The sequence below is a fragment of the Conger conger genome, chromosome 11, assembly GCF_963514075.1.
Source record: "Conger conger chromosome 11, fConCon1.1, whole genome shotgun sequence".
In the NCBI taxonomy this organism is placed as follows: Eukaryota; Metazoa; Chordata; class Actinopteri; order Anguilliformes; family Congridae; genus Conger; species Conger conger.
In genome coordinates this window covers 44,246,937-44,259,960 of record NC_083770.1, presented here as the reverse complement: position 1 = coordinate 44,259,960, position 13,024 = coordinate 44,246,937, and the positions used below count along the sequence as shown (strand labels likewise).

At 49.5% G+C, this 13,024-nt stretch overlaps 1 protein-coding gene across 1 annotated transcript in view; it reads left to right on the top strand.

Moving 5' to 3' along the window:
* Nucleotides 1-13,024, top strand: part of zmat4a (zinc finger, matrin-type 4a) — a 97,658-nt gene that overhangs the window by 69,023 nt on the left and 15,611 nt on the right. Inside the window, exon 5 of the mRNA XM_061261151.1 lies at nt 3,519-3,740. Coding sequence (XP_061117135.1) covers nt 3,519-3,740 — 222 coding nt within the window. The remainder of the gene's footprint in view (nt 1-3,518; nt 3,741-13,024) is intronic.

Below are 13,024 nucleotides of genomic sequence, written 5' to 3'. Positions count from 1 at the left end.
CCTCTCATTATGAAATTTATTTTTTATAGAACTGCCATTCATAGTTCAAATTCCATCTTTTATCATTAATTAATCTAATTTATCCTCTGATAGTTGAATCATGCCACTTTGTATCTAATCCTCAAAGGAAAATATAACCCCCTCCGTTTGGGTCTTTTATTGCTGTGGAATGTTAATTTGAAGGAGAATTAAGTTTCCAAAAAACTTCCCAGTAACAATGACACTCTAAAAAAGAGGCCCACACTAAAATTTGTGTTAAAATTTACGATAGCACTTAATTATCTCTTTTTCCTGTGGGCTCCTCCTGTCTTCCAGTTGCATTTGTATCACTTTAGATGGAGTGGGAGTCGGCAATAAGACATGGCCAATAAACCCTCCATATGCTGTTCTTTCTGTTCGATCAAGCCATTATCAAGAAAAACGAGTTAGTCTAATGACATCAGCTGTACGGTTGCACATTATCTGCAATACAAATATTATACACTATTCAGCTGAGCCATGAAAGCAGATGAGACCGAACCATCTCATCGATTTGATCAGTAGCCATCAGAGTATAGTGAGTTGAGATTACTGACGGAACAAAGGAGCCTAAAGGATGTGCTATATTGTTCAGTCCGTGTCAGTCCGTTCTTTCATCTGCAAATAGGTAGACAGACCTGTGAACGCTCATCCGCTGACACACAAGAGCTGTCCTTTGGTGATTCTTTTCAGAGGGCTTTATGACCCACTCGTGTGCATGATAACTGCTTCAATTTGGCAATAGCCTTTCCTCTGATAATTTGCTCCATTTTAATGTGATTTCCTCTGCAGGAAGTAAAAGCTTGATGTCACCTGTGATGATGTGCCCCTGTTATCAAATCAAAGTACAGTCGTCTGTCAGTGTTTCTCTGCACAGCACAAAGTCTCTGGTCCTGCTCCAGAAAATGAGAAACTAATCAGCTCGTGTTTTTGCCGATGAAGATTAGGTATCGCATTAGGTTAGTGCTTCTTGAAGCACATCTCATTAATTTCATTGCTTCTAGGGACATATTTCTCATTTGCTCTGTGGAACCTGGAATGACTCAATTAGCAATGCATTTTGGACCAGTGTGTCCATGGCAGTATGTTTGTAGCAATGTGTCCGTGGCAGTGTGTCTGTAGCAGCGTCTCCGTGGCAGTGTCTGTAGCAGTGTGTCTGTGGCAATATGTCTGTGGCAGGTTGTCTGTGGCAGGTTGTCTGTGGCAGTGTGTCTGTAGCAGTGTGTCCGTGGCAGTGTGTCTGTGGCTGTGTGTCTGTAGCAGTGTGTCTGCAGCAGTGTCTGTAGCAGTGTGTCTGTGGCAGTGTGTCCGTGGCAGTGTGTCTGTGGCAGAACAATATTTTCATGGGCATGAAAGTAAAAAAAAGTAGCTTCTTTATGTAATTATCTTATCTGGCGATTAATCATGCACGTTTCAGATGTCCAGCTTTGCTTATTGTCTTCCTCCACAAAATCTGTGCTCTTCACACCTTTTGATTCCAACTCCTACAACCGCTTAATTCTCGCAGTCACTTAGATTTCTAGCTCATGGCTTTAGTGGCGGCAGTTAATTGTTCCAATTAAATACTGTCTATTGCACCTGCTCAGCTGCCATATCGCCGTTGCACTTCAGAGTCAAAACAGAAACGGGGAACAAAGTAGATTTGACTGCTTGACTTTCAGAAATCCTTTGTGCGAGCCAAAGGCTTTATTCTACCTTTTCCTATTGTTTTCTGTTCCCTGGGTTCTTTTAACCATGCAGAACTAATGTGCTTTGCCTGAAGGACGCTGCATAATAGCTCTGACGGCAGCGGGGAAGAAGCACGCTCCGCCATTCAGAATGTTATCTCAATGCAGTACGTCGGTTTCTGTCAATGATACCAAAAATATCGCACTCGAATAAGGGGGTAAAACGTTGAGCTTCTTCTGAAAAAGCCTGGAGTGCGAGAGAGGATGAGAGAAGTAGCTGGCCTCCTTCGACAGAAGTCACTTTTCCGGCCCTGTCTGTGCTCCTGTGACAGCCGTTCGTTTTTAAAGTTCACGGGGCGCTTTTCTCTCTCCGGCATTAAGGTGTCTCTTTATCAAACAGATTATCTGACAGGACAGAGGAGCACATTTAGCATGAGAACATTACGCACCCCGAGAGCTGCCTCTGCCTGCCCCGTGCCCTTTTTAACTGCAGGCTCCCTGGGTGTGATAAGAACAGGCACGCTGAGGTGTGCAGCCGCCGCTGACGAAGAACAAAGCTGCTCGCCACTGCGGTTTTCACAGAGCTGCCTTCGAACATCCCACAATGCTTAGCGGCCGCAGGGCCAAAAAGGAGAGGAGAGGTTACTAAACGTTGCCTTCGGAAGGGTGTGCTGAGCTCTCCAGCATTAAGACTTATTAAGCCTACGCCACGTCCTGCGATGGGACTCTGGCTCCATGCTAACGGCTGCGCCCATGCGTGAGGGTTTAAGTGGGCAGCAGTAAGTAGAGCGGGGCTCGTATCCTGCGCCAGGGCCCCCTCATTGTCAAGAGCGATGTAGGCTCTCTTCTCCCGCGCGCTGATGGAGATAACAGCCGCATTACTCACGGGCGGTAGTCATGGAGCTAACGCCGGGGACGATGCAGGACCACAGCTCCGACCGTCGCTCTCCGCGGCCCCGGTTTCTCCTCTGTCACTTCAGCTGCTGTGTCCGTTTTCACATGCCAGCTGTGGAGGAAACACGCAGCGACCGGAAAGCATAAGTCGCGATCGAGCGGCCAAAACCGGGCTTCTTACTCCGTGTTCATTTCCTGGTGTTGCTGAGAGACGGTGCTCACTACCGCCACTGCGGTTGGCTCCAGTGTAGGTCATTCACACCGGTTTTCAATGTAAAGTCAATGGTACAATTGCGATCAAAATATAACGTCAATAGCGTTTTCCCACGAGAAAATGTAGTCGCAATCTGTGTTTTTTTTCTTCATCTAATGCAGGGGTGCACAGCAACGGCCAATCCGTTATTGAATAAGCTAAATAACGTCTAGATCCGACGTTTGTATATGCACCAGCTACAGCTGCAGGCTGCAACTGTGTCCTCAAGATTGTACTATGCTCAAGCACAGGATTGAACCAGCATCATTTCTAGAGCTGTCAGAAAAATAAATGAAGGTAATTGGTTGGAACAAAAACCAGCTCGCAGAGCAGCCCTCCAGGACCGGAGTTGTGCACCCCTGATCTAATGCCTCCCCGTGTGCCGATTCTCTTGAACTCATCGTGTTATTAAGACATTACAGCAATACTTGTGAACGAATCAGGGAGAGATTACATCACTCTGTCACACACGCTTAGCGGAGGTGCCACATCGGCTTCCCGACTACGGCTCCAAACTGTACAACATGGCCACGCCGGTAAACTTGACTTCCCGGGCTTCGAAAACGCTTTTCACGAGCCCATGGGTAGTCAGCGGGTGCCGAAGGCGCTCGGTTCGTATCTTCCTACAGCGTGTAGTCGCAGTGCATTGCAGTAATTTTGACCTGTGCCCTGTGTGTTCTGTGCAGAGGTTCCCCCCAGTCCCGTGAAGAACCCCCCGGAGATGGCCCTGGTGACCTCGCCCCGGCAGCGGCGGGACTCGGACCGTTACTGCCAGCTGTGCAACGCCTGGTTCAACAACCCGGGCATGGCCCAGCAGCACTACGACGGCAAGAAGCACAAGAAGAACGCGGCCCGCGCAGACCTGCTGGAGCAGCTGGGCAAGACCCTGGACATGGGCGAGATGAAAGGTACCGTGACGTCACAGGAAGGGGAGGGGCTTGTGACAAAGCCGTCCGTCATAGCCGATCCAGTACAGGGGCAGCACAGGAAGGGGAGGGGCTTGTGACGAAGCAATTATTGGTAGATATTCCAGTACCATGACGTCATAGGAAGAAGAGGGGCTTGTGCCAAAAATAGTTCATGGTAGACATTCCAGTGGTTAAGGTACATGACTGGGACACGCAAGGTTGGTGGTTCGATTCCCGGTGTAGCCGCAATAAGCCCTTGAGCAAGGCCCTTAACCCTGCGTTGCTCCAGGGGAGGATCGTCTCCTGCTTAGTCTAATCAACTGCACGTCGCTCTGGATAAGAGTGTCTGCCAAATGCCATTAATGTGACATTGCAGTACCGTGACGTCACAGGAAGAGGAAGGCCTTGTGACACAGCAGTCTGTCATAGCCATTTGCCTTGATGTAACTTTCAAGTTGCTTTGAAATGCCCGGTACATAACGTCAGCAAATTAAGTTATATAATCCTTTAAGAGCTCATCCACAGCATGACTTTACACCTACCGAGCGCACTCGAAGAAAATATGTAAAAAAGGATATAAAAGGTATATATAGTGTATGATTCATCACGGTGGGGAAAAAGTGTAGTGAGGAGGAGGAGACACTGAAATGGAGCTGGGCTGTTTTTATATGGGCTCACTGTTTCATATGGCGACAGGCTGACAGTGACACAGTGACCTGCAAGTATAGGAAAATGTATCTTTGCTCGTTGGCGTTGTTCAAAAATCATTCCAAAATAACATGTCGTCAAAGGTCAGTCTAAAATCCACTTTTTCTAAGAATGTCGATTCCTGGCATGAAGTTTGGGCAAACGTTTTTCGGCTGCTTGAGAAAGCATTAATGTCCCTTGAATTGAGGTTATCATCACAAAATCACACCTCTTCTCTCTTTGGCGTCAGTCTCTCCCCACTGGTTCACTGAAAGCTCGTGTCAAGAGTCACTTTGTGTCATCGACTGTTCATTTCTTGGGGAGCGTGAGGGGAATGTGGCCTTCCACCACTTCCTGGCTGTCAATAACAATTATTAAATTATCACACCGCCATGTGCTCCCTGGCACCTGGAACAGTGGAGAGAAGGCCGTTAAGTTAAGTGGTGCGTGCTCGGTCATAATCCGGGATGCTGGGACGTGTGAAGGAGAGAGCTGTCTCCCGGCATCCATCCGCTCAACTTCTGGGGAACAGGAGTGTCCAGGTGAAGGGGGAACAGGAGCGCCCAGGTGGGGGGGAACAGGAGTGTTCAGGTGAGGGGGAACAGGAGCACCCAGGTGAGGGGGGAACAGGAGCGCCCAGGTGAGGGGGGAACAGGAGTGTCCAGGTGGGGGGGAACAGGAATGTCCAGGTGGGGGGGAACAGGAGTGCCCAGGTGGGGGGGAACAGGAGTGTTCAGGTGGGGGGGGAACAGGAGTGTCCAGGTGAGGGGGGAACAGGAGTGTCCAGGTGAGGAGGGAACAGGAGTGTCCAGGTGAGGGGGAACAGGAGTGTCCAGGTGAGGGGGAACAGGAGCGCCCAGGTGAGGGGGAACAGGAGTGCCCGGGGGGCGAGGGGGAACAGGAGCGCCCAGGTGAGGGGGAACAGGAGCGTTTGGGCGAGGGGGGAGCGTCTCTGTGTCCTGTATCTGAAGGGGTTCCTCACGGCTCTGTGTCTCTGTGTCCTGTGTCTGAAGGGGTTTCTCACGGCTCTGCGTCTCTGTGTCCTGTATCTGAAGGGGTTCCTCAGGCTCTGCGTCTCTGTGTCCTGTATCTGAAGGGGTTCCTCAGGCTCTGTGTCTCTGTGTCCTGTATCTGAAGGGGTTCCTCACGACTCTGTGTCTCTGTGTCCTGTGTCTGAAGGGGTTCCTCAGGCTCTGTGTCTCTGTGTCCTGTATCTGAAGGGGTTCCTCAGGCTCTGTGTCTCTGTGTCCTGTATCTGAAGGGGTTCTTCACGGCTCTGTGTCTCTGTGTCCTGTGTCTGAAGGGGTTCCTCAGGCTCTGTGTCTCTGTGTCCTGTGTCTGAAGGGGTTCCTCAGGCTCTGTGTCTCTGTGTCCTGTGTCTGAAGGGGTTCCTCACGGCTCTGCGTGTCTCGGAAGTCCATCCCGGACCTCCTCCTTCTGAATAGACTTGATTGTGGTTTGTTTCCTTTGGGTTTAATTCCATTAAGGCTAAGATAAGACAAAGGTATGGATCATGCTTCCATGCAGTGTGGTGCAGACAGTTGTCCCTCCACCCTGGAATAAATGAGGTGAATTTGAAAGCCCTGTTCAGCCCATTGCCTGTTTTACACTCTGTGTCCAACCCTCGTGCAGCCATTATGAAGAAGGGAATATCGCTGTTGAGTTGCAGTATTAAACAAGTTGTCTGGTGAGCATTCCTCGCTGGTGATTTTCTAGTGATTTTTCAATTCGTAATGAAGTGGCAAACCATCCTAACTAGGATAAATACACTGCACAAAAAGCCTTAACAAGTGTTTTAGTGTTGTATTGCAATCTTATTTTTTCTATGAAGTAGAAAATATTAGCATGCTTTAAGTTACTGTTTGCTCGACAAGTGAACATTGCGTACGGTATGAGAGCTCAGGAACCAGGACGGGGCTGCTTAATTAACAGGGTTACGGTGAAGGTGCTGACAGAGACATCTTCCTCACAACGAGGACGCTACTTCCCCTGGCTAATAAAGAAACGTGATTAAAACGGTGACTTTCTTTCCCTCGCGACAGCTCAGAGTCTCTGTTTGAAACCCATTTGCGGTTGAAAGCCGGCGGATAAACAGAGAAAAATGATTAAATGGTCATCTGCACACATCGAGCATCCCGTGTGTCCACTCCACGCTGTTTACTGTCCTGTGTTTCAGTGTTCACAGATCGTCTCAGTGGACCGAAGGCAGCTGCTCTGTTATATAGGGCACAATCACTATTCCACTGTTGAGAATAGCTCTGTATTTACACTTTCCTTGTAGCTTTGTGGTTAGATGTGGAGACCATGCATTGCTGTTTATCCTTGCCTCTATGTGTAACCATTTGTATAATTTTTATTTGAGTTTTGGGTTTACCCCATCAAACAGCACATGGGTTCCGGTGGTTTTGAAATGGTCTCTCAGGACTGCCGCTGCAGTAGTGTATGAGTCTTCACTTCACATCTGCTGCATCTTCAGCCGTTTTTTTCCCGAGTGCTCTTATTAAGTGGTGTTATTACGGACACCAGAGGACCCCACAGTGTCCACTGCACTTAACCTTAATCACGCCAACAGCTGACAGTCCAATCGCTGCGACTGCTTAAAGACTCAAACAGCAGATTGTAATCATGGACGGGCCACCCTGAGCTCCTCAGTCTCCGTAAGATAAGGAGGGTGTGTTTGCTGTGCTGGCTCGGCCAATGTTGGCAGAGGGGTTCAGTCTGGATCCTTGGTCGTCACCCAATGTAAAGATGTGCCTGGCCCCGGCTCGTTGGACTCATGCGAGGATTTAGAGCAGAATTAAAAGGAGAGCGGGCTTTGATTTCTGGTCCAGGGATTGGCCGGGGTCAGCACCAATGGGGCCAAACCTGCCAGGAAATCCCCAACACTGCTCCAGGTACTGTGCACCTCTCTGACTCAGCAGAGGGGTGTAAATGGTAGACTGGACCGTTTTTAATTCCCCTCCACTCTACCTCAGAGCACTGTGTTATCTCTCACTTTTTGCTTTAAAGCGCAAAGCTTAAAAGTACAGTTAGTGGGCCAGCAAGATTGTTGAGGCGTTGTTGGCTGATGAGGAGCAGGATTTTCCAGTTCTCTGGGCAAGGGGAGCTTTTTTGATTGCCTCCACAAATCGGTATCTTTTTGTTCCTTGAAAAGACTTGCACTGCACTTTTAGACTTGTTTTTTTTCTTCCAGGGCCTGTTTTGAACCCTTATCACAACTGGTCTGTACATTTTGTACGGTACTCGTTCAGCGAGGATATTCTGACCTCGCGCTGACCTGCGCTGCTGCCGCGCAACCTCACGGCCTCGACTCTGTGGGTAAACACGCTGCGGTAAACACGCTGCGGTAAACACGCTGCGGTAAACACGCTGCGGTATGCCCGCACACGCATTCCCGAGGACACGCCGACGGACAGAAATGAGATCCGTGCTGCGGAATCACGGGCCTTTCTCAAACCCGTCCTCCTTCGGAGAGGAGAAATAAAAGACTCTCGTATCATCTCCTGGTTTCCGTGGCTGAGTCATACGAGGGCGATACTCCTGGGCTGCTTGTGCTGCCGGCCTGCGGCTGTCTTCTGATCGCATACCCTGTGTATGATCATGGTAAACTGTAAATGGTTGCCACTTATATAGTGCCTTTATCCAAAGCGCTGTATACTTCATGCTTCTTATTCAACCATTCATACACACACTCACACGCCAACGGCGATTGGCTGCCATGCAAGGCACCGACCAGCTCGTCAGGAGCATTTGGGGGTCAGGTGTCTTGTTCAGGGCCGCTTCGACACACCCAGGGCGGAATCGAACCGGCAGCCCTCAGAACACATCCCGCACTGACCAGCGCACTGCATCTCAGAGAGCGCGGCCCGACCCGTGTAGCTGACCCGTGTAGCTGACCCGTGTAGCTGCCCCGTGTAGCTGACCCGTGTAACGCTAGAGGATGTATTCATGTGCGCAGCGTCGGTTCGGCGGGGCGCGCATGCAGAGCAGAAACTGAGACGCGTGGGAGGTCAGGAGCGCCCCTGTTCCGCTAACGTCGGGACATTAGCTAATTACGCCGATGCCCTTCAGCCTGTAAGACAGCCCCCCCCCCCACCACCCCCCCGTGGGGAAGGGTGCCACCAGCCGGACAAACGCCACGCTCGGTGAGTGAATCAGCCCGCGCTGATCTGATGAAACCAGCTGTTTTCTGCGTCGCACACACAACGCCTGTCAGTCCTCCCCGCCCGTCCCGTCCTGTTTACCCACCAGTCACTTTAGGCTTCCCAGGCTGACGCTGGCTGATGATATAATGACAACTGATATAATTGCGCGGGGTGATTACAACTCCTTCCCGGCCGTTTCATTTAGCGCACAGGCGGCCTTGTCAATCATGGCTGTGTATAAATTGTGCCCCCTCCCCCTCCCCCTCCCCACACCGACGTTAATTGGAGAGACGTGTCCAGGAAATGCTATTTGGCACGTTGTTTGGTCTGAGAACTCGGCAGTAGGTTTGCGGGACCCGTTGCCCCCCGTCTGTGTTTGGTCTGTGTGCCGTTTTTTTCGCCACTCCCCCGACCCTGAAATTGGTCCATTATCATCCTAATAGCAGACTGAGTAATGTGTCGCACTCTTCAGTGAAGCAAACAGCAAATGGACCGTACTACCACTTTCAACCATACCGCCCTCCCATCCGAGGTTTCATGAAAACGGGAGAACATGTACTCCAGTTTGCATTATTATCGGTTGTACTGAGATTCAGTTTATTTTTTCTGCATACTTAGATTGTTGCATCAACAACATTTTACATTGCAGTCCATTAAGCGCTTCCTGCTAGGAGCAGATTGACTGATAGTTCTCTTGTAGCTGTCCTTGGTCTGATTACAGGTGCAGGGAGGAGACCAGAACCAAGGATGTTTACCATTAGAATTTTGTTCCAACTGTTAAAAGTGTTCATAATTTTGAAAAGCTTTGTGGAAATAATTTTAGATTCTAGCTTCATGGCACTGCATTACCATACCAAATTCCCTTTCCTTTTATTTTATTTTTTTCTTTCTAGCACCGTGTGGTTTAAGAACTGTTGCATAAGAGGAATTTGAGGCATCCGGGTCTTTGTAGCTCGACCTTCACCATCGATATGATGGTACCGGCTACCAAAAACCCGTCTCGCTGGCTCAGAAGATGCTTGCGCTTTGAAGCTTGACGCTTCCCACCGCTGCCAATAACTCCTGGGGCTTCTCTTGGCCGCCTTTGTGGTTTCATTACGCAGTCTCTGTGATCTGCTCCATAATGCACGCACCCCGTGCATGCGGCAGGCTTTGGGCTTTGTGACGAAAGTTCCGTATTTAATCCCCGTCTCCGTCGGTGTTGCACCCCGGCACGTGAGCAGAAGCGGGAGCGGTAGCTGTCAGTTCTATTTGTAGCTGTCGATGTTCTCCTCCAGCGACAGCATGTAAAGCAATTTGAGATGATGTCACACACTGATGCAATCTGTTCACTTGAATACGGGCGCTGGGTTCACAATACCGCTTCCTGATTGTGATTGCTACTTCTTAACAAATGATTGTTTCTGTGGAACATGAATGATTGCATTAGCTAATTGCTGTAATTAGTGTGGCTCCGTGTAGAAGCGAGAGTAGACAATGTGCGCTTTCAAACGGGCAGATGCATGGCCTTTTGCGGATACCTGGTTCACGGTTTCAGCCTTAATTGCATGTCAGCTCCCTATTACAAGTACCAGGATTAATTTGGATCAGGTTCTACTGAACATTGTATTGGTGTGAAAACCACTCAATGCGTCATTGAAACTTGACAAATGTCTGGTATCAACATTTTCTGGAATTTGCATAACCAGGTTTGGAGTCAAACTCGAGTACAGGCTCATGCCGACATGCAATCGCAAAATGAGTCCTGGAATTTTAATAAACTGTTTGAGCTGCCTGTCATGTTCATGCCTGTCAAACACATTGAACAAGGCTGGTGCACTGTCCTACTGTCATTTCCCTGTGGTTTGTGAATTCTCTGGGGGCCATTTTGATGATAGGTTTGCCTGTTACCATTGCAAAGCAGAAGATTTAATGATGCATATGAAAAGCGCTTGTATGGATGCATCGTATATCATGTGATAACAAATGATAACATGTGACTTGAATTAATTATGATGAATTGTATCTGTCAAGACACGGCAACAGTAATCTTGCAGAGAAACCCTGGAACTCAGCGTCAGGGTTTGCTCCTGCTTTGCAAACAGGCCCTGGGGCAGCCCCGGGGAGGGGTCTCTTCCTGGGGAGGACGGCCTCTGCCTTGGCCTCTGCTGAGTTCCTACATATGCTGCTTCTGCCTGGGTGCTCCCATTTTCCATTTCAGCCTCCATTTTGGCACGGACGTAGCCATCTGAGGCGGGCAGACTGCAGGCATTCTGCATCATTCTTTCATTTCCATGACAACTGCTAGGCGTGCGCGCCAGCAGCTGAGCGACAGCCTCGCGTCGGCGATCGTCCCGATAGCCTGGCCTCGTCCGGGAGGACCGGTCTGGCCACTGGAGCCTGAGGACGGGTCTGGTCACTGGAGCCTGAGGACGGGTCTGGCGACTGGAGCCTGAAACCCCTGCGCAGAACCCGTTCTCCGACGGCCTGTTCCCGGAAAAGGGAAAAGGCAAACACACGCCAGCGAGGCAGATGTGATCGAGCCGGTCTCCGCTCTGTCGTCCACGGGCTAATTATTTTGTAGGGGCCGGAGATGGCAGTGCCTAAGAGGGGAACATATGCTGCTTCAGCTTGTAAGGTTCTCAGAGCTAAAGCAAGTAAAAATTGCCAAGACAGAACCCGTTTCTGTAGAGCAGGATGAGAGTAGAGTGAGTCAGTGACTGATAATGCTGTAACTGATTAAATTATATATATGCTGGGTACCAGGTGAGAAATACATTTCCTTAATAAATTAATGTCCAAGTTAATGTTTTTTAGGTGTTCCTTTAGTAATGACCTTTTCAAGAAGGTATATTACTTTTGAATTTAACGGTACATTTTACAGTTGGATTTGTTGGGCACACTCGATAATTCTTTTGAGGAGCTTCTACACAGTAGACGCCGTTTAATATAATTGGAAGAGTTGCATGCAAAAGTCCAAATTGAAAGAAATGAAAAATAGTTTTTTAATGGAGTTTCCTGCCGCGCCGGCGTCTCGCCTGCAGCTCATCGTTCATGCGGGTTATCGGAGAGGAAGTGCTTCAGGTGGCTGGCATTGATGGATTCCAAGTGCATGGGACATTGCCTCACCTTTTCAAAAAGCTGTTTCCCGGCGGTGAAAAAGGCAGTCGCCGCACGCAGCTAGGCTCAGTGGCACGTCTCAGCAGCATGTCCGACCACCCGGGGGGGGGGGGGGGGGATCTTAAATCCCCACGGAAACCGCTGGGCACGTATTTCCCTGACTGTGCACTTATTTATTTTAGCAAGACCTTACCATTTTGCAGGGGTCTTTGGCACCACTTTACATTACGCTAAAAAGTAAAGTGTTTACAGAGACGTTCTCCTTTCCTCCTGTCCACCTTCGCTGTCGGCGAGCACTTTTTCCCCGTTTCTCATTCTCACGAAACCTTAATACCGTACTTTGTGGAGGCTGACATTACACTTTAAATCGTAACATAGCAATTAATTTGAGTTTATTGGCCCTGCTGTTGAGCTTTGCAATAGTATCCTGAGCAGGTGACACACCGTTGGCCCTGAAAGGAGTCACCTTCTTCAGTTCTCCGGTAACTTCCAGAGGTGTCCACCCCTGGCGTTGACGGTTTCATGCTGTAATCTAATGCGAGAGCACGTCAGTTAAAGCGAAAATCAGCGTGAAGTTGAGTATGAATTTGAAAGTCAGGCTGCGTGATGGAGCGGCAGTAAGAAATGCCTTTGCCTTGCCCTTTGCTTCGTGAGATGTGTTTGCGGGCTTTGAGACTGAGCTGCCACGGCCGTTTTTCACCGCGCGGCGTCATTAGTGGGACACGACGGCAGTTACACAGGGCACCTGCGCTGTAGCAGAACGGGTGTGGGCCAAACCGCATGCTGATATTGACAAAGTGTGTGTTTTATCACTCCATTAGTCACCGCAGCCCCGGTCTCCCAAAGTCTCCAAAGACGCACGGAAGGGCAAGCCAAAGAAATATTAGTTTGTATAACTTGTATTTTGGAAGTCTGCACTCATGCTTCATAACGTTCTTGATATGAGTCAGGCTATGCAGCAAACCTCAGGTGCAGCCTGCTGAAATATTCAGGCTGTTCGCGGAGCCCTTTCGACGCCCTCGAGATGAGGAGCCGGTCTGACCAGCTGCGAGGCCTGATACCCGCACACATCTCACATTATGTCTTTCAATCTGCAGTCATTACCGTGGCACTGTGTGACAAGCCGCCCCCCTCCGTCTCTGCCTGTTTAATTGATTCTCCCGGCTCTCGCTGGGAGGAACAATCAGCGCGACTCGTCAGCCGGAAATGTGCTGAAGCTGTGCCTCTGTCCTAAAAATGGTGCTTGGGGGAGGACACAGGAGCTGGAGCGTTTTCTGTACGCCCCCGGCGTCTCCTCCACTGCTGTGACATAAAGACTTATTGACCAGTTTTTATAATGCCGGTTCAATTTGT